The sequence below is a fragment of the Odocoileus virginianus genome, chromosome 19 (genome assembly GCF_023699985.2).
Source record: "Odocoileus virginianus isolate 20LAN1187 ecotype Illinois chromosome 19, Ovbor_1.2, whole genome shotgun sequence".
In the NCBI taxonomy this organism is placed as follows: Eukaryota; Metazoa; Chordata; class Mammalia; order Artiodactyla; family Cervidae; genus Odocoileus; species Odocoileus virginianus.
Genome location: NC_069692.1, coordinates 6522257 through 6545080, shown reverse-complemented (window position 1 = coordinate 6545080; position 22824 = coordinate 6522257). Strand labels below are relative to the sequence as shown.

Sequence of the window (22824 nt, the reverse complement as noted above, 5' to 3'; positions counted from 1 at the left end):
GACTATTTGCCTTTAATCCTACTTCTAACCATCCGAGAGAAGTCAGGAGAGGCTGGGTAGGTGAGAAGTTCCCAGTTCCCCACATGAATCCCTATCAGCAGACTATGTATGGGATGAAGAAAGGCCGTTTAAAAGAACACAGCTAGTGCAATAACTGGATGCCACCACATCCAACTTTTCTCTTTTTGTATAAAGGTTAAACACTGTAAGCAGAGTCATAGCCTTGAGATACATATATACACACATACATACACAGAATAATAAAAAACTAGAGGGACCCTGGGCAGAAACTCTGCAGAACATTTAACAAAGGAAAAGGTACCTTCTTTGGGCAAATGACTAAGTTGCCCTATTGGACTCAGGAATTTGTTCAGAAGGCTGTGGAACTTTTCCCTTTAATGTCTATTGGTGTTTAATTTAGATTTGAGTAGATAGAATGGGTTTATGCCATTTCACATGTTCCTCTCTCTCTGTGATGAATGAACTAACATGTTCCTATAGTGATATAAAGGTTTTCCTCTTGAGTTTTGGGGAAACTTTCCATTTTCAAAAAACAAACTGCTCAAGTTCAGCATCTAGAGGATCTTGATTAATTAAGCACATAATACCGTGTTTGTGTGTGTTCCCTTTTGGCTGAGAAATAAGTTTCTTTGTTTCTGCTGCACTCCAAGCCAGCCACGACCAGAAGAGAAAAAAAGAGGAGGGTGAAAAGGAGCAGCCTGCCCAGAAACAGAGATGAGGAGAAATCCCTTATTACCAACAGTGCTTAAGTGTCCAGAAGCCAAAACTACAGAAAAAGAACCTTTTGGCTAATTTTAAGATTGCCCCAATGCCACCACTTCTGGCTGGTGGTCAGAGGCCCTCGGGGGCGAGAGGGCTGGCAGGATGCCCCTGCAGAAGGTCAGGCATTTCACTGCAGAAGCTGCCTTTGGGTTCAGCTGCTCAGTCGGAAACCAGAAGCTTTTTGTCCAACAGGTTTCCCAAGTGATTCCTTAGCACGTGACACTCGCCAACCTTTACCTAACTGATCCCTCATCCTCTCTGCCAATCGAAGCCATGGAGACACTCACTAGGAACAGAAAACAGAGCACGGGGCTCCCATCATCTCTGACTTGCCACAGAAGGTCACTCTGCAAGGATCTTGCAGATGACATGAATATTATTCTTCATGCGGGGCTGCTTTTACAGGCTACTCCCAACTTGACTAGAAAGTTGAGATTTAATTATTCCATGACTTTGTAACTGCATGGAAGGTGCTAACCAGTGGAATTTCGAATTAGAATTGAAGCACAGACTGTCAAGCCATGTAACCACCTACACATTTAGATTCAAACCTCCTGAGACAGGTAAGTGACAACAATAGCTTCACATGGGAGCATGTCAAAGTTAAGCTGCCACAGCCACTGGGCACGCTACTTTTAGAAGAAAGAGCATTCTCAGTTGTAATTTAATGGGTCTGTGATCTGTTTCCTTAAGATGAACAAAAGAGGGTGGGAAAAGCCAAGGATTCCCAGATACAGAGCAATCTGAACTGCCCATATAAAAATCATTACACTGGTCCTCTTTCATTCCCTGGGAATGAAATGAACCTGGGATTCATATCTGGGATCTAAAATGAAGCCTTATAATTCAAAAATTAGACTTGAGTCAAATGAGCAGCAATTCTGAAACCATGAAAAATGAAGTTAAAAAAAATTGCTGGTTGTAATGTGTAAAAATTGGGAAGTAAGCAGTCCCAACTAAAACAATTAAAAATACCAAGCACATCTTAATCCAGGAAATATGACATGCTGAAGAAAGAAGTTTGTGTTTTTCCCTCTGTTCAAAGTACCAGCCTCAGGGCTTCTCTGGTGGCCCAGTGGTTAAGACTGCACGGTTCCAATGTGGGGGCCTCAGGTTCAATCCCTGGTCAGGAGACTAAGAGCCCACATGCCTCGAAGTATAGCCAAAAAGCAAAATTAAAAAAAAAAAAAAAAAAAAGTTCCAGTCTAGAAGAGGATTTTCATAAGATCTAGCACCAGATTTAGGAAGCTAACGCATCTACATCATCCCTGATAATAAATGGACAAATGAGATGTCATACTTGACAGTGAAAATATAAAACAAGACTTTTAACTCTCTTTTAATCTAAGTTGTTCTTGATATACTTCCATTTTTCAAAATTTTAAATGATGATGTTAAAAAAGATATATGAATCAAGTTTATCCTTTCTGACAATAATGATCTCTATTCCCATTTTTCCTGGTCTCCTTTCGTCTAAGCCCATCTCCTAAGCCCCTGTTGGTGTTCACATCTGATCATTTTAAAAGCCTGCCATTGTCAAACAATGTTGAGAAAAACTGGCTTAAGGGCATTACACTTGATGCTGAAAATGTCAAAGAGAACACCTGCTGGCAGTTCTAACATTTATTGTTTAATCAACTAAGATAAAAAAAAGTCAAAGCACCAGCTGCCACCTCAGAACAGCTTAATGCATTAAAAAAATTTGTCCACAAAAGCGTCACAAAAAATGTCATTAAAAACTATTTAATACAGATTACCAATGACTAGCTGCTTCTGATCCCATGAACAATCCAAACCCTTAAGCTTTGTTTATTAAAATTCTTTATCAATTCCTTATATTTCTCATGCTTTTCTATATCAATGAGTTGCTCATTTATAAATAAAAACAAAAAACAATGTAGAGCCAAGAGCTCAGAACTGCGTTCTGGCTCTGGTTCCCCCACTTGCCCCTGGGCACCTTGGTAACAGCATCTAACCTCTCAGAACTTCAGTCTCTATATTATGTGAAGAAGGACTGGATCAAGGTTTCTCAACCTCAGAGCTTTGCCATTTGGGGTCAAATCACTCTTTGTTTAGACAGCTGCCTTCTGCCCCAAGAGATGGTTATCGGCATTCCTGACTCCTACCCGCAGCATACCAGTGGCAATCCCCAGACGGGACAACCAGAAATGTCTCTAGGTGTGGCCAAATGCTCCCAGGAGGGCAAAGCCACGCTAGCTGAGAATCCCTGAGCTAGATATCTACTCAATTTCTCTCCAGTTCTAATACCCCCCAGCGTTCCCTGGTGGCTCAGTGGTAAACAATCTGCCTGCAATGTAGGCATCCTGGGTCGGGATGATCCCCTGGAGAAGGAAATGGCAGCCCATTCCCAGTATTCTTGCCTGGGAAATCCCACGGACAGAGGAGCCTGGTGGGCTACAGTCCATGGGGTTGCAAAAGAGCCAGAAACAACTTAGCGACTGAGCACATACACACACTAATACCCTACAAAATAGATTAAATATCTAAATCTCTTAAATGTTATTTGTTAAGTCATTGGTCATCATGATGACTGTGATGATATTCAGTCTGATCTTTAGAGAAGTTGAAATACAGTGACTGCACCAATTCTAATATATTTTTCTTTAATGAAAATTCACAAAAGGACGTTAAAGAAATATGTAAAGGAAACTAATACAAATTAAGTATACGCTAATAATACATTCATCCCATTTTTGAGGATAACTCCTTCAACTGGATAAAAAGAAAGGTATTTTGACATGTTCTTTAATTTGTCTACATGTGTGCTTTCAGTAAACAAAGGGGCCTTATATTAGCAGAAGCAATGTGAAGTGCCTGACTTTTAGGAAGGAAGAAAAACACAACCACTATCAATCCTTTTAAAATAGTTTTTTTTAAGCATATTAGGGGAAAAAAAAAGTTTACATCATCTTATGAATTCTTGTTTTTGCTCCAAATTCATGGAACACTTAGACACAATCTAAATCTGGTATTCAGTCTGTCCTGAAGTGTTTTTTATTTTCCATTTATTTTTATTAGGTGGAGGCTAATTACTTTACAATATTGTAGTGGTTTTTGCCATACACTGACATGAATCAGCCATGGATTTACATGTGTTTCCCATCCTGAACCCCCCTCCCACCTCCCTTTCCATCCCATCCCTCTGGGTCACCCCAGTGCACCAGGCCCGAGCACTTGTCTCATGCATCCAACCTGGGCTGGCGATTTGTTTCACACTTGATAATATACTTGTTTCAATGCTATTCTCTCAGAACATCCCACCCTTGCCTTCTCCCACAGAGTCTAAAAGTCTGTTCTGTACATCTGTGTCTCTTTTTCTGTCTTGCATATAGGGTTATCGTTACCATCTTTCTAAATTCCATATATATGCATTAGTATACTGTATTGGTGTTTATCTTTCTGGCTTACCTCACTCTGTATAATGGGCTCCAGTTTCATCCACCTCATTAGAACTGATTCAAATGTATTCTTTTTAATGGCTGAGTAATATTCCATTGTGTATATGTACCACAGCTTCCTTATCCATTCGTCTGCTGATGGGCATCTAGGTTGCTTCCATGTCCTGGCTATTATAAACAGTGCTGCAATGAACACTGGGGTGCACGTGTCTCTTTCAGACCTGGCTTCCTCAGTGTGTATGTCCAGGAGTGGGATTGCTGGATCATATGACAGTTCTATTTCCAATTTTTAAAGGAATTTCCACACTGTTCTCCATAGCGGCTGTACTAGTTTGCATTCCCACCAACAGTGTAAGAGGGTTCCCTTTTCTCCACACCCTCTCCAGCATTTATTGCTTGTAGACTTTCGGATAGCAGCCATTCTGACTGGTGTGAAATGGTACCTCATTGTGGTTTTGATTTGCATTTCTCTTTTAATGAGTGATGTTGAGCATATTTTCATGTGTTTGTTAGCCATCTGTATGTCTTCTTTGGAGAAATGTCTGTTTAGTTCTTTGACCCATTTTTTGATTGGGTCATTTATTTTTCTGGAATTGAGCTGCAGGAGTTGCTTGTATATTTTTGAGATTAATCCTTTGTCTGTTGCTTCATTTGCTATTATTTTCTCCCATTCTGAAGGCTGTCTTTCACCTTGCTTATAGTTTCCTTTGTTGTGCAAAAGCTTTTAAGTTTAATTAGGTCCCATTTGTTTATATTTGCTTTTATTTCCAATATTCTGGGAGGTGGGTCATAGAGGATCCTGCTGTGATTTATGTTGGAGAGTGTTTTACCTATGTTCTCCTCTAGGAGTTTTATAGTTTCTGGTCTTACATTTAGATCTTTAACTCATTTTGAGTTTATTTTTGTGTATGGCGTTAGAAAGTGTTCTAGTTTTATGTATATACTTCAATAGGGGAGATAAACCAGGTAGTCCATATTCCCAAAGAATTGTCATTAGTTTACCAAATTATTTTTTTCCCCCAGCAAAATTAGTTTTAACTGCCCAGAGGCCAAACCCCATCTCACAGATCCCCTTTCTTCAGTGGAACCTGACACGTGATCCAAGAGAATGGTTATCATTCAAGTAACCCTCTCTTCACCGGAGGAACTTACAATGTAAGCTCACTTTTTCCTGTTGAAGACGTTAATTTCCCATTTCAGGTACAAGTATGAGACATGTCAGAAGACTTTGCCTTCAGCCTCCACATTCAAAACTAACACTGGAAAAGGGACTCTTTAAGAGAAAATTAAGAAATACATAACTACTCTCTATTAAAATAGACAATTAACAAGGCATTGTATAGCACAGGAAACTCTATCCAATATTGTGTAATGCTAACATGGGGAAAGAATCTGAAAATCAATGAATATATGTGTGTGTGTGTAACTGAATCACTTTGTTGTACACCTGAAACTAACACAACACTGTAGATCAACAATCCTCCAACAATGTTGAAAAGAGAGAGAGAATTAACTGCCCAAAGCAGACTGCAATTCTAAGACTGCATAATTATTATACTCATAAAACCTCTTAATGGAAAAGAAATCAAAGCCTAAAGCAAATGTGGTCCTCTTTCTAAAAAAGATAAAAGCATAAAGAATACCTAAACGTATGCTCTCCTTTTACTTTACTGACGAGCATACTGGAGCTCAAAGTCAATTCCCAAATACTGGCAGATGACAGAAGAAAACCTGCCTTCTCCCCAGGCCTGCCCTAGTTTTCCTTCCCGAATTCAGTGTCTTAAAGCATCTGGTTATACAATTTCTCTGAAGTTTACATAAGAAAACAAGTGAGTGATTATATTCCTTTTCCCAAGCTGCTACAAGCCACAGTCGAGGTGGACAGAAATGAATAGTCATGGAAAACCATCAAATCCCATGAAAAGGCAGATGTTTAGGCCTGTAAACTAATTCCGCCCAAGTCCTCTGCTATTCCTTTTCTCACCTCCGTGCATGCATGCTCTGACACCCAGTTGTGTCTGACTCTGAGGCTCCTTGGAGTGTAGCCCACCAGGCTCCTCTGTCCTTGGGATTTCCCAGGCAAGGATCCTGGAGTGGGTTGCCATTTCCTTCTCCAGGGGATCTTCCTGACCTAGGGATCGAACTCGAGATCAAGGAGTTATCTCACATAAAAAGGTTAAACCTGCCATGTGTTAATGAGGTTATGCTCTTCTATTTTCAGTTTCCAAGCACTCTTTTTCTGTTCTGTCAAAGAACAAGGAAGCAGAAATGCAGTTTGGTGATGCTAAACCCGCACTTATCTGGGTTATCTGGGGTACAAAACAGCTCTCTTGGGATTTCCCTGGTGGTTCCGGGGTTAAGACTCCGCCCTTCTAATGCAAGGGGCACAGACTCTATCCTTGATAAGGGACATAAGATCCCACAAGGCATGCCAAAAAAAAATGTTTTTTAAGTTCTATCTCCCTTCGTTTGTTTTTTTTAATAGGATTGCCCCTAATGAGCCAATTTCTTATCTTTAATATTAAGTAGTATTCAGCTTCACAATATTTATTATGTCAGTAACCCTCAATCCAAACTCTCTTCTGGCCGAATTTAAAACCCTCAATAGGGACAGTCTCATTTCAAAGTGTAGGCTGCCACCTACTGGCCGATCCCTTCTCAACACCCAGCTCTCAGAAAGTCAATCAATTTTCCCCCAACAGGTTTGCCTGCTATGTCATTCAAAGCATTCAGCTACATCAACATAATCTTTGTAATTCTTTTCAATACAAAATCTTTAAACAACAATGATTTACTGTATATCACAGGGAACTATATTCAATATCTTGTAATAAACTATAATGGAAAAGAATCTTTAAAAATATAGAGATTCAATACATATAAATATGTATAACTGAACCACTTTGTTGTACACCTGAAACAAACACAATATTGTAAATCAACTATATTTCAATTAAAATTTTTTAAATTAAATAAATACAAAATCTTTTAACTTCAAAAAAAGAGACTACCAAGCAAGTATGTTTCTGTATAGCTTAAAATTCCAAGCATATACTCAAAGGGATAGAACAGTATTTTTAAAAGATGTGCTATTTCTTAAATATACAAAAAGTTCTGTTTGGATAGATTTCTCTTCCCCATTTCCTTTATTCCTCACTCCTGAAAACTGAAGCTCATTTCCTCTTAGAGTGATGGTGATTTAATTGTTCATATTGATCTGGAATTATTCAAAATTTGAATTCATAATCCTAAAGCTAGTGTAAAAATTCACAGCATCTGCTTACAGTAAAGCTAAGAATTAAACAGCTGTTAATTAGCTCAACTCCTCGTCATGTAAACATAAATCTGCTAGCGCCTTCTACGAGCGGTGGACTTTTTCAAGTGACAGCTGGTTTCTCCCTGGTTTAAGCTATTTTTAAGGAAAAATCTGACCAACTAAAATCATTAAAGGGAAATAAGGAAACCCCTTTCTGAGGCAGCAGGCCCCTGTCTTGGTGAAAGAGTGAAGGGTAACTATATTCAGCAACATTCACTCCATAAATACTGTCTGATAGTATTAGAATATATACTTTAGAATATATATAGAATATATTTAGAATATATATATTAGAATATATATATATTAGATATATATATGATAGAATATAGATAGAATTATAGACATATATATAGAGAATATAGATAGAATTCTATATATATAGTAGTATATATATAGAATATAGATAGAATATATTATAAATATATATTTAGAATATATATTAGAATATATATATATCATTAGAAGCTAATGATGCAAGATGATTTAAATGCCTATTGCCTTGGAGAAGTTGTCTGGTGTAGAAATCTCTTGGGAAGACGATTACAACATGTAACCGTAATTTTGCAATATGCAAAAGATGTAAACGTCTGGACAGTGATAAGCAGTGACTGGATAAGCTCAGAGAGTCAGGAAGAACCCTTTTCTCTCTTCTTGGCAACAGCAGTTTCAGGTGTGCAGCTCAGCAATTCATATATTCATATATAATGTATATACACGGAGAATTCGAGAGTCTGAAGAGGAAAAATATGTATATTTTTCCTTCTTCAGATTCTCTTCCCTTATGTTAACAGGTTATTACAAAACATTGAGTATAGTTCCCTGTGCTATACTGTATGCCCTTGTTGGTTATCTGTTTTATATGTAGGAGTGTGTATATGTTAATCCCACACTCCTAGCTTCTCTCTCTCCCATCCTTTTCCCTTCGGTAACCGTAAGTTTGTTTTCTATGTCTGTGAGTCTCTTTCTGTTTTGGAAATGAGTTCATTTATATCTTTTTCTTTTTCTTTTTCTTTTTTAGATTCCATATATAAGTGATATCATATGCTATTTATCTTTCTGTTTTGGAAATTAGTTCATTTATATCTTTTTTTCTTTCAGATTCCACATATAAGTGATATCACATGCTATTTATCTTTCTGATTTATTTCACTTAGCATGATAATCTCTAGGTCCATCCATGTTGCTACAAATGGCATTATTTCATTCTTTTTTTATGGCCAAGTTTCCATCATGTGTATGTAGTGAATCTGCCTTATCCATTCATCTGCTGAAGGACATTTAGGTTGCTTCCACGTCTTGGCTATTGTAAACTGCTGCAATGAACATTGGGATCCATGTATCTTTTCAAATTATGGTATTCTCTGAATGTATGCCCTGAAGTAGGATTGCAGGATCATGTGGCAACTTCATCTTTAGTTTTGCTTGCTTTTTATTTTTTATTTTTGGCTGCACTGAGTCTTCATTGCTACACTCAGGCTTTCTCTAGTTGCAGCAAGCAGGCGTTACTCTCTACTTGCAGTGCACAGCTTTTCATTGTTGTGACTTCCCTTGTCGCAGGACATAGGCTCCAGGGCGCGTGAGCTTCAGGAGTTATGGCATACAGGCTTTCTCTAGCTGTGCGTGAGCACAGGCTCAGTAGTTGTGGCCCACAGGCTTAGCTGCCCCACGGCATTTGGGATCTTAGTTCCCAGACCAGGGGTTGAACCCATGTCCCCTGCATTGGCAGGCAGATTCTCAACCACTGAATCACCGGGGAAATACCAGTGATCAAAGTAAAAAATACTTTTTGGTTGTTTACGGAAACTTCATATTCTCCATAGTAACTGTACCAGTTTACATTCCCACCAGTAGTGTAGGAGGGTTCCCTTTTCTCCCCACTCTCTGCAGCATTTATTATTTGTAGACTTTTTGATGTTGCCCATTTGGACCATGTGAGGTGGGTGATATCTCAGTGTAGTTTTGATTTGCATTTCTCTAAGAATTAGTGACATTGAACATATTTCCATGTACTGTTTGGCCACTTGTATGTCTTCCTTGGAGAAATGTCTGTTGAAGTCTTTTGCCCATTTTTTTATTAGGTTGTTTTGTTTTAGGAAGAGCCTTAAAAAGACCTGTGAAGGTAAAAGAGGAGTTTCCCCAGGGAATTGGGGGTGGGGAAGGCAGGGAGATCCAAACCACAAGTGCAAAGGAAGAGAGATGAAAAACACACAGACTTAAGGGGAAATAATTCAGTTTTAATAAAGGAAATGAGGCCAGGTGAGTGGGAAGAGGGCAGATCTCAAAATCTCCTGCATATTCTGCAAAGAAATGCACATTTTAGCTTGACCACACTGACATCAAGGTTGGGACAGGAGGGAGGGTGATTACTAAGAAAAGCAAGGCAACTATCCAAGCAGAGACAATTCGGATCCAAAGAGAGCCTCCAGGGCAGTGAGGATGGAAAGAAGAGGCCACAGTAAACACAAACTCTGCAGATAAAATCAGAGGACCTAATGAACGTGGCCAATGAGAGAGGGAAGAGACTAGGACCTCCTAGGTCTTCCGGCCTGAGTAACCAAGTGGACGATGGTATATTCGCTAAGAAATGTAGGAGGAGGTGTGGATTTTCTGGGAGAATATAATAAATTCAGCCGAGTTTGAAAACATGAGCATGGAAACGCTGAGCCTGAAGTGACGGGAACACCACGGTGAAGACTGCAGTTGGCTGAGGGCCAGGACACAGAGGGGACGCTCAGGCCCGAGGTCCAGACTAGAGATGGAAATTCAGAAGCTTGGAAGTCGCCAAGCCGTTCTCACAAGAAGTAAAAAGCGGGACACGCTGTACAATCAACTTTTCTTGGACCCGCTAGAGAAGCAAGGCCACAGAGCAAACGGCCGTCCCCAAGAATGCAGAGGCAGATGGGAGAACGCAGGGACTCTCGGCTGTGCAGAACAGAGACCAGAAGTAGGGCAGGAAACCTGGGCGACAGCAGAGGAACAGCTGGAGCTTCCGTGAGGACAAGTCTGAGAGTTAAAACCTCAGAAGCCCAGTCATAGGGGCCTCCACACCGTTTTGTGAAGTTTCCCTTCAGGACCTCCATCAGGTTTCCACAGCAAGTATCAGAGAAAAATCCCCTCTTGCCTCCAACAAGGGAAGGAAAGGAGGAACCATTCTGAAACAAGCCTGAGCACTCCCTCCTCAAGGAAAACCGGCTAGCTAACCAGAGCCCAGCCTCCTGTGTAGCATCGGAACCCCACTGACCTCGGGGCAGGAAAAGACCCAACTCCAGCTCTCTCTAGCCACCCAGTTCTAACGGAGGTGGAGAGAAAAAGCTGAGAAACATTTGGGAAGTTCATGGTCCAGGGGCACAGGCTCACTTAAAAGACAGACCGACTCAGAGGATTATAGAACACTGTCCCTTACCCCACAAACACTTCACCACCACATTCTGAAAGGCCTACTTACAGCAGTTCCTTTCACCCAATGCATCACATCTGGCTAACAAGGAAAGAATAACAAGGCACACCAAAAGGCAAAAAGCACAATTTGAAGAGACAGCGCAAGCATCAGACCCAGATGTGGCAAGGATGTGGGAATTATCAGACTGGGAATTTAAAACAACTATGGTTAACATGCTAGGATTCCCTGGTGGTGCGGCAGTAAAGAATCCGCCTGCAATGCAGGAGATACAGGAGATGCCAGTTCAATCCCTGGGTCTGGAAAATCCCCTGGAGAAGAAAATGGCAACCCACTCCAGTATTCTTGCCTGGAGAATCCCATGGACAGAAAAACCTGGAGGGCTACAGTCCATAGGGTTGCAAAGAGTCGAGACTGAGCAGGCACACACACACACATGATTAAAATGCTAAGGTCCCTACTGGACAAAATAGACACCAGGCAACAACAAATGGGCAATGTAAACAGAGATAAAAATCCTAAAGGAAAAAAAAGTCTAATTCTATGTTTTAGATATTAATACATATAAATATATTCAAATATGGCCTTGAAGTGTATATAATATCAAGATATGTCTAGTGGTTTTCTCAAGTTTATCTCTGCTGGCTTGGGCAATGTTTATTTTCTTCTTTATGCTTTTCTACATCTTCCAAATGTTCCACAATGCATACGCATTTAGAAATCAAATGCATAAAGGTTTCTAATTTTTTTTGTTTTTTTTGGCTGAACTGGGTCTTCATTCCTCTAGTTGCAGGACACAGGTTTCCCCTGTTGCAGAGCACAGGCTCTAGAGCTTGCAGGCTTCAGCAGTCACAGGGCACAGGGCTGAGTTCCCCAGAGCCTGTGGACTCTTAATTCCCCAACCAGGGACAGAACCCACATCCCCTGAGTGGGAGGCAAATTTCCAAGCACTGGACCAGCAGGGAAGCCCCTTTGATTTCTTTTTGAAGATCTAAAGCCTCTAGGAGTCAGAATAAGCTGGGGCTAACAGATAGTTTGAGATGGCTGAGATGGAGCCAACAATCTCACCTCTGTTAAAAAAGACAGTGAGGAGAAAGCAGAGGGACAGGACCCAAATGAAACTGCTGCAAAAGAGAAGGGGAAAGAACAATGTGAGCGCTCCTGACAAGTGGGAAGGAACACGTGATTTCCTGGACTCAGCTAGGGTTTCAGATGCAAGTATAACATCAGAGGAAGAGAGGAACAAGAAGGAACAAATGGGAGGAAAAAAAAAATTCTTAGGGCCCCTCACTGCTTTTTCCACCCACATGAGGTTTACAGGGCAGTGGTAAAGGCCAGAAGAAAGGCAAGTGTCAACTCCCACCCAAACTCAACTGCTTTGATTTCCAGATTAGATAAGATTAAATGAAAGGTCAAAGCACCTCCAAGGAAGGCAGTGCAACAGCAAGGCAGTGGGACACATTCCTTACAGAGCAAATCCATAGTGAGGATGCTAGAATGGGCCAGCATGTTTCCTCTGATGGCTTTAAGTCTGAGCTGAATGAAGCAAGTGATAGCAATGGGCAGAATGGATCACATGGATCACCGATCACATCCCCGATCGGTGGGGATGAAACGTGGAAGGGTGCTGTGATGGTTAATGACAGGTGTCCAACTGGCTAGGTGGCTGTCAGATACCACCAGTCTAGATACTCTGAGAAGGTATTTTTAGATGTGATTAACATCTAAGTAAAGCAGATTATCCTTCTTAATGTGGATGGGCTTCATCCAATCATTTGAAGGCCTTAAAGGGGAAGACTGCTGCTGCTGATTTGCTCAGTCGTGTCCGACTCTGTGCAACCCCATAGGCTGCAGCCCACCAGGCTCCTCTGTCCAGGGGGTTCTCCAGGCAAGAATACTGGAGTGGGTTGCCACTGCCTTCTCCAAAGGGAAAGACTAAGGTTTCCCAAACCAGAAGAAATTTGTCCTGAAGACTGCCTGGTTTTCTAGTCAGCTGGCTTGCCCTACAGGTTTCCGACTTGTCAGCCCCACAATGGTGTGAGCCAATTCCTTAAAATATAAATCTCTGATTCTCGCTCTCTCAATATAGATTGTATTGTGCTAAGTCACCTCAGTCATGTCTGACTCTTTGAGACCCTATGGACTGTAACCCGCAACTCCTCTGTCCATGGGATTCTCCAGGCAAAAATACTGGAATGGGTTGCCATTTCCTCCTCCAGGGCATCTTCCCAACCCAGGGATCGAACCCGTATCTCTCATGTCTCCTGCATTGGCAGGCGGGTTCTTTACCACTAGCACCATCTGGGAAGTATGTACAGGTATAAAAATATATATAGATGGGGCATCCCCAGAGGCTGAGGCAAAAAAAAATCCACCTGCATTGCAGAAGATACAGGAGATGCTAATTCGATCTCTGAGTCCTGAAGGTCCCCTGGAGGAAGGCATGGAAACCCATTCCAATATTCTTGCTCGGAAAATCCCATGGACAGAGGAGCCTGGCAGGCTAAGGTCCATGGGGTCACAGAGTTGGACATGACTGAAGCGACTAAGCATACTACAGCACATACAGACATAAAAACATATACATATACAGGTATATTTTATACACACACACACATCTACTCACACATAGGTATATCCTAATAGTTCGATTTCTCTGGAGAATCCTAATGCAGATAATAAAAGATGAACAGTGACCAATAGGGCAGAACCGTGAATGGGATTGAAATTGGCAAAAGTAGGGCAGCAATAAGAGACTGAAGATCCCCAGATGTATGAATGACATGACTAACAATACATTTAATGAAGAACACTTTGGAATCTATAATACGTATAATATGAGCTAGATCAGAGGGAAGCTACAGTTAGAACACATTTAGTGAAATCTAGGCCAAAGCAGTCTGGGGGTGGCTGTGGAAACAAAAGGAATCTGATGATGCAATAAGGACATGGCAAACATCTTAACAGGCATACTTTGCACTGCCAAGACGTGTAAACTCTACAGGAATACTGTTCATGTATAAAGATACTAACTTACCATACTTGTCTCGCAAGCCAACAGTACACCTAAAGACTCCACCAAAGGCAACGTCTTCACCAAATATTACTGAAAAACAATAAAGAACACGTTGTATCTAATCATTCCTAAATGATTCTAACAGTGAGAAATAAGTAATGTAAATGTCTACATATGAAATTAGAAAACAGAAATGGACTCCGAGATCTAAATCAAGGTTTCCCAATTTCAACACGAGTGACACTTTGGACTGGATGATTCTTCTGTCCTATGTGTCATGCCTGGTCTTCGTCCAGCAGGTGGGCTGCTGACCGCACAAGCGGTAACAGCCGATGGGGTCTCCAGACAGTGTGACGTGTAAGGGGAGGAGCCTCTGTTGAGAAAGAAACACTAATCTGGAACCTCGAAAAGTAGTCAAGTAACTTAACAAGCCAGAAAGCAAGAGGCAGAGCTGTGACTCACACTCTAGGCACATGTGTCCCTTGGGCAGTGGCTTTTGAGGGGTCTTTCTGTTGGCTTGGGGGTGGGGGGCGTTAATGATTCCTCCCTTTTTTAAGGAATCCTGTGGATCATTTTTAAAGTCTTTAATTGAATTTGTTACAATATTGCTTCTGTTTTTATGTTTCTGGTTCTTCGGTTGCAAGGCATGTGGGATCTCGGCTCTCCAATCGGGGATCTAACCCGCACCCCCTGCATCGAAAGGCGAAGTCTTAACCACTGGACCACCAGGGAAGTCCCCTGATTTTTTTTTTTTAATATACAATATACAATAAGAGTCAGCAATTTGAAGAAGCTGAAGGAACAGCATTTCAAGCTGACAGAATACTCAGTCACAAGTAGGAGAGTGACATAGACAGCAAGTATAATGGAATGTAAAGAGCAAGGCAAAGAATAGTTCTGGTGAAAACTCAGGGGTGCTAGATAGGCAAGGCAAATTAAACTGACTAAGGGGATGTTCACAAAGCTAAATTCTAGTCCCATTAATGCACCTCACTAGCTTCAAAGACCTCAAGAAAATAACTCACCCTTATCTATGTGACTATATCAGTCATTCTCTTTCAAAACAAAGCAAGTCCAGCTCTCACTTCTCCTAAAAACTAACCTGCTTTCCACTTGACCTTTAAACCAGAGATTCTCAAGGGGAAACCCAAGGTATACTAAATATACACATAAAGTCAAGTCAATCTAATTTAGAAAACACACAGCAATAAAACCCTTTTTATATCAATAATTCAATTTAATAAGATAAGGTACTTATAAAGTTAATTATCAATATTAAAGTTATTTTCCAAAAAAATCTTACAAGTTGAATGATAATGTATCCCAAACGAAAGCACAGAACTAAACTCTCATTTTGTATCAATAAATAAATAGCTGAACAAAGTGATATTTTCCATTTTTTCTATATGCTAGAGAAACAGTAGCACATATTATAAAAGGTATTATGTTAATGTATTATCAGGACCACACATACCATGGAAGAAAGTTAATTTAATGATGTCAGTGTCAGATATACATGAGAACTAATTCATAATAAGAGGATAAAAATGTGTTTAATATCATAATTTGATTATTTAGCCTTAAGCATTTGTTCAGATCTTGTAAAAATTTCAAGGAGATATAATGCTATTCATTGAGCTCCAGACAAATATTTCCAGCAAATCTTCGATTCTGAATTAACACAACTACCACAGTCAAGCAAGGCTTCCCTTGTGGCTCAGCAGTAACGAATCTGCCTGCCAACGCAGGAGACGAGGGTTCGATCCCTGGGTCGGAAAGATCCCCTGGAGAAAGAGATGGCAACCCACACCAGTATTCTTCACTGGAAAATCCCATGGACAGGAGAGTCTGGTGGGCTACAGTCCATAGGCTGCAAAACAGCTGGACATGACTTAGCAACTAAACAACAACAACCAGAGTCAAGCACAAAGGAAGTTTACCTGCCGTAGGATCTTTGGCCAATGAGTTATCTAAGGCGCTTGTTACTGCCTGGAAGAGATTCATTTTCTGAGTTTGCCCTGTGAAAATTTTAAAAAAAAAATTATGTATTATAACGAATTGTATAATGAATCACGTATTATAATCAGTTTTTTAATAGTCAATTAAACTTTGATTAAAGCTAAGGTAGAAAGGAAAGCATGGAATATATTACACAAATTTACTGGATTATTTACCATGGTATGGTCTCTGTGGAAGATATAAAAGCAATACAACTTCAAGATACTTGTTGAGGAGGCAAAATTGAAACATATTAAATAATTTAAAAACAACTATTTAAAAGAAAAAAAGGAAGAAAGAATACAGTGAAGTTGAACAAATATGTGTCCATATAAATAAAAGCTATAGAAAGTCAGTAAAGAGAAGCAAGCAGAGTGGGAAAGGTCTGGGAAGATGCCCTGGATGGATTTTAGGAACATAGGTCATAACAAACACACATGACCAATGGCATGTGTTAAATGTGCCAATAAGAGCAAATAGCCATGGGCCATAAACAATGAGAAAGGCTAAAAGAACTTCAGCACAGAGAACTGCTAGTGTTTGGAAAGTGAAAGTCACTCAGTCGTGTCTGACTCTTTACAACCCCATGGACTATACAGTCCATGGAATTCTCCAGGCCAGAATACTGGAGTGGGTAGCCTTTCACTTCTCCAGGGGATCTTCCCAACCCAGGGACTGAACCCAGGTCTCCCGCTTTGCAGGCAGATTCTTTACCAGCTGAGCCCGCTAGGGTTTGGAGAACTCCACAGTTCCATGCCTTAACATGACAGCTTGTTCCTTCCTATTATCTTATTGCTTAAGTAGACTCTCTGCCAGCCAATCTCTATCTCCCTAAATGGGCTGTTAAGAGGATTAAATGGAACAATAAATGCACAGAACAGTGAAGAGTGCATGACCAGTGAGCTAATTTTTGTTAGACTCTGGACTGTGTCTGTGTCCCTCATCTTGACCTCGGCATTATTCTGAATGGTATGAAGCTTTATTTGATAAAGTTCCAAATGTCAGAATTCATAAATAATCATGATTTTAGGGCTTTGATTTAAGCCTCAGTGCTGCCCAGTGCCCATGGTCTTCCTAGAAATTTACGGTCAAATCATCTGTGAAAACACAACTCAGATCAAAAAAAGGCTCCTTTCTGCCTGTGTCTTCTCTGATGTTCAGGCTCTGTCTTCGTAGCTCAGTTGGTAAAGAATCTGCCTGCAACAGGAAACACAGAAAGGTGGTATAAACGTGAACCCCAAACAACAAAATAAATGGCAACGGGACCATACCTATCAATAATTACCTTAAATGTAAATGGGTTGAATGCCCCAACCAAAAGACAAAGGCTGGCTGAATGGATACAAAAGCAAGACCCCTATATATGCTGTCTACAAGAGACCCACCTCAAAGCAAGGGACACATACAGACTAAAAGTGAAGGGCTGGAAAAAAATATTCCACGCAAACGGAGACCAAAAGAAAGCAGGAGTCGCAATACTCATATCGGATAAAATAGACTTTCAAATAAAGGCTGTGAAAAGAGACAAAGATGGATACTACATAATGATCAAAGGATCAATCCAAGAAGAAGATATAACAATTATAAATATATATGCACCCAACATAGGAGCACTGCAATATGTAAGGCAAACGCTAACGAGTATGAAAGAGGAAATTAATAGTAACACAATAATAGTAGGAGACTTTAATACCCCACTCACAACTATGGATAGATCAACTAAACAGAAAATTAACAAGGAAACACAAACTTTAACAGACACAATGGACCAGCTAGACCTAATTGACATCTATAGGACGTTTCATCCCAAAACAATCAACTTCACCTTTTTCTCAAGTGCACACGGAAGCTTCTCCAGAATAGATCACATCCTGGGCCATAAATCTAGTCTTGGTAAATTCAAAAAGATTGAAATCATTCCAGTCATCTTTTCTGACCACAGTGCAGTAAGATTAGATCTCAATTACAGGGAAAAAATTATTAAAAATTCAAACATATGGAGGCTAAACAACACGCTTCTGAATAACCAACAAATCATAGAAGAAATTAAAAAAGAAATCAAAATATGCATAGAAATGAATGAAAATGAAAACACAACAACCCAAAACCTATGGGACACTGTAAAAGCAGTGCTAAGGGGAAGATTCATAGCATTACAGGCCTACCTCAAGAAACAAGAAAAAAGTCAAATAAATAACCTAACTCTACACCTAAAGCAACTAGAGGAGGAAGAAATGAAGAACCCCAGGGTTAGTAGAAGGAAAGAAATCTTAAAAATTAGGGCAGAAATAAATGCAAAAGAAACTAAAGAGATCATAGCAAAAATTAACAAAGCTAAAAGCTGGTTTTTTGAAAAAAATAACAAAATTGACAAACCATTAGCAAGACTCATTAAGAAACAAAGGGAGAAGAACCAAATTAACAAAATTAGAAATGAAAATGGAGAGATCACAACAGACAACACTGAAATACAAAGGATCATAAGAGACTACTACCAGCAGCTCTATGCCAATAAAATGGACAACTTGGAAGAAATGGACAAGTTCTTAGAGAAGTATAACTTTCCAAAACTGAACCAGGAAGAAATAGAAGATCTTAACAAAACGATCACAAGCAAGGAAATTGAAACTGTAATCAGAAATCTTCCAGCAAACAAAAGCCCAGGACCAGATGGCTTCACAGCTGAATTCTACCAAAAATTTAGAGAAGAGCTAACACCTATCTTACTCAAACTCTTCCAGAAAATTGCAGAAGAAGGTAAACTTCCAAACTCATTCTATGAGGCCACCATCACCCTAATTCCAAAACCAGACAAAGATGCCACAAAAAAAGAAAACTACAGGCCAATATCACTGATGAACATAGATGCAAAAATCCTTAACAAAATTTTAGCAAACAGAATCCAACAACATATTAAAAAAATCATTCATCATGACCAAGTGGGCTTTATCCCAGGAATGCAAGGATTCTTTAATATCCGCAAGTCAATCAATGTAATACACCACATTAACAAATTGAAAGATAAAAACCATATGATTATCTCAATAGATGCAGAAAAAGCCTTTGACAAAATTCAACATCCATTTATGATTAAAACTCTCCAGAAAGCAGGAATAGAAGGAACATACCTCAACATAATAAAAGCTATATATGACAAACCCACAGCAAGCATCACCCTCAATGGTGAAAAATTGAAAGCATTTCCCCTGAAATCAGGAACAAGACAAGGGTGTCCACTCTCACCACTACTATTCAACATAGTTTTGGAAGTTTTGGCCACAGCAATCAGGGCAGAAAAAGAAGTAAAAGGAATCCAGATAGGAAAAGAAGAAGTGAAACTCTCTCTGTTTGCAGATGACATGATCCTCTGCATAGAAAACCCTAAAGAGTCTACCAGAAAATTACTAGAGCTAATCAATGAATACAGTAAAGTTGCAGGATATAAAATTAACACACAGAAATCTCTTGCATTCCTATACACTAACAATGAGAAAACAGAAAGAGAAATTAAGGAAACAATACCATTCACCATTGCAACAAAAAGAATAAAATACTTAGGAGTATATCTACCTAAAGAAACAAAAGACCTATACATAGAAAACTATAAAACACTGATGAAAGAAATCAAAGAGGACACAAACAGATGGAGAAATATACCGTGTTCATGGATTGGAAGAATCAATATTGTCAAAATGGCTATACTACCCAAAGCAATCTATAGATTCAATGCAATCCCTATCAAACTACCAACGGTATTTTTCACAGAACTAGAACAAATAATTTCACAATTTGTATGGAAATACAAAAAACCTCGAATAGCCAAAGTAATCCTGAGAAAGAAGAATGGAACTGGAGGAATCAACCTGCCTGACTTCAGACTCTACTACAAAGCCACAGTCATCAAGACAGTATGGTACTGGCACAAAGACAGAAATATAGATCAATGGAACAGAATAGGAAAGCCCAGAGATAAATCCACGAACCTATGGTCACCTTATCTTCGACAAAGGAGGCAAGGATATACAATGGAAAAAAGATAACCTCTTTAACAAGTGGTGCTGGGAAAACTGGTCAACCACCTGTAAAAGAATGAAACTAGAACACCTTCTAACACCATACACAAAAATAAACTCAAAATGGATTAAAGATCTAAATGTAAGACCAGAAACTATAAAACTCCTAGAGGAGAACATAGGCAAAACACTCTCCGACATAAATCACAGCAGGATCCTCTATGACCCACATCCCAGAATTTCAGAAATAAAAGCAAAAATAAACAAATGGGACCTAATGAAACTTAAAAGCTTTTGCACAACAAAGGAAACTATAAGCAAGGTGAAAAGACAGCCCTCAGATTGGGAGAAAATAATAGCAAACGAAGCAACAGACAAAGGATTAATCTCAAAAATATACAAGCAACTCCTCCAGCTCAACTCCTGAAAAATAAATGACCCAATCAAAACATGGGCCAAAGAACTCAACAGACATTTCTCCAAGAAAGACATACAGATGGCTAACAAACATATGAAAAGATGCTCAACATCACTCATTATCAGAGAAATGCAAATCAAAACCACAATGAGGTACCATTACACGCCAGTCAGGATGGCTGCTATCCAAAAGTCTACAAGCAATAAATGCTGGAGAGGGTGTGGAGAAAAGGGAACCCTCTTACACTGTTGGTGGGAATGCAAACTAGTACAGCCACTATGGAGAAGTGTGGAGATTTCTTAAAAAACTGGAAATAGAACTGCCATATGACCCAGCAATCCCACTCCTGGGCATACACACCAAGGAAACCAGATCTGAAAGAGACACGTGCACCCCAATGTTCATCGCAGCACTGTTTATAATAGCCAGGACATGGAAGCAACCCAGATGCCCAACAGCAGACGAATGGATGAGGAAGCTGTGGTACATATACACCATGGAATATTACTCAGCCATTAAAAGGAATTCATTTGAATCAGTTCTAATGAGATGGATGAAACTGGAACCCATTATTCAGAGCGAAGTAAGCCAGAAAGATAAAGACCATTACAGTATACTAACACATATATATGGAATTTAGAAAGATGGTAACGATAACCCTATATGCAAAACAGAAAAAGAGACTCAGATGTATAGAACAGACTTGTGGACTCTGGGAGAAGGCGAGGGTGGGATGTTTCAAGAGAACAGCATTGAAACATGTATATTATCTACGGTGAAACAGATAACCAGCCCAGGTTGGATGCATGAGACAAGTGCTCGGGCCTGGTGCACTGGGAAGACCCAGAGGGATCGGGTGGAGAGGGAGGTGGGAGAGGGGACGGGGATGGGGAATACATGTAAATCCATGGCTAATTCATTTCAATGTATAACAAAAACTACTGTAATGATGTAAAGTAATTAGCCTCCAACTAATAAAATAAATAAATACATAAATAAATAAAGCAAAAAAATAAATAAATAAATAAATCCTTTGACTGTGTGGAAAAAGAAAGAATCTGCCTGCAATGAAGGAGACCCAGGTTCGATTCCTGGGTCAGGAAGATCCCCTGGAGAAGGAAATGGCAACCCACTCCAATATTCTTGCCTAGAGAATCCCCACGTACAGAGGAAGGAGCCTGACAGGCTACAGCCCACGGGGTCACAAGGGTCGGACACGACTTAGCAATTAAACCACCACTGTCTTCATGTCAGCACCTGATCCATGCACCTTTACCCACAGCCATGCAGCTATCAAATCCCTCCAATGCCTGCTGCTATTCCCCTACCACTGGCCCACCTAAACTCTGTAAACCTCAGCTGCCTGTGTATCCTCAAAGCCAAGGTCTAATTCCCAGGCTGGATCACAACAGCAACTGCTGTTGCCTTCAACCCGCAGCCATGAGACCATGGTCACCTGTCCTTTTCCTGGAGACCCATACCCGGAACAGCCTGGCTCCACAGCAGGCTCTGACTCAGGATACCTCCAATCTGCCATCTTCCATTGACACCCAGCCTTCTGATTCTCTGTCCAGCTCTGGGCTCACATGTCTTTCTGATCCCTTCCACACTGCTGAATGACAGTCTGTATCATCACCAACTCAATGCACGTAAGTTTGAGCAACCTCCAAGAGATAGTGAAGGACAGGGAAGCCTGGTGTGCTGCAGTCCACGGGGTCACGAAGAGTCGGACACAACTTAGTGACCAAACAACAAATATTCAATCAGATCTGCCCTGCTGCCTTCTGAACCCATAATAAAGCCTGTTTCTACTCATATTTCTGGTGTGGAGAATAGGAATTTATTCATGAAATTGTTGTCATATCACCATCACACTCCATGTCCATAATTACCTCACAATTTATTTTTCTTCAGGCTAAGCCTATATCATTTAATAGGTACTTTATTTAAACCCTTTTCTTCATTCTAGAAAAATTCTTGAAAGAGTTGACTGGTGCCAGTACTCAACTACCATGACATTCCCACTCCTTCTCCTCTTTCAAACATTTCCTAAAGTAAGATTTTTATCTATGAAAATCTGTGAGGATTTTCACAGCTAAGACCGTAGGGAGGATGAAATGCCTAAACATCTATGTTAGTATTTATTTCAAGTCTGTTGATCACTTGAATTAATACTGAATGCCCCTAAGATATCTCATTGAACTGCAGCTTGGCAAGTTTCCAGTACAAGAATAAAGTAAAGACTCTAATAATAAAAATCATACAGAGTGAATCTGGACAGTATTGCTTGATAACCACAAAGAATTTGCTCATCTTATATGAAAACAATTTATAAGTAAGGTTATATTTCCATATGAACACATAATCTTTCATTCCTGAATACTTACTTTTCTGAACAGAATCAGAATTTGGGGGTTTTGGATTAACTGCTATTCTACTAGATGGTTTTAAAAGCTTTAAA

The 22824-nt window shown here is 39.9% G+C and overlaps 1 protein-coding gene across 3 annotated transcripts in view; it reads right to left on the bottom strand.

The window, feature by feature from the left end:
• The window catches only part of BCKDHB (branched chain keto acid dehydrogenase E1 subunit beta), a 271343-nt gene that overhangs the window by 239181 nt on the left and 9338 nt on the right, over window positions 1–22824 (bottom strand). For all 3 annotated transcript variants that reach the window (XM_070449827.1, XM_070449828.1, XM_020899358.2), the window contains exons 2-3: window positions 15875–15952; window positions 13956–14024 (exon numbers count right to left, since the gene is read on the bottom strand). In XM_070449827.1, coding sequence (XP_070305928.1) covers window positions 13956–14024; window positions 15875–15952 — 147 coding nt within the window. The remainder of the gene's footprint in view (window positions 1–13955; window positions 14025–15874; window positions 15953–22824) is intronic.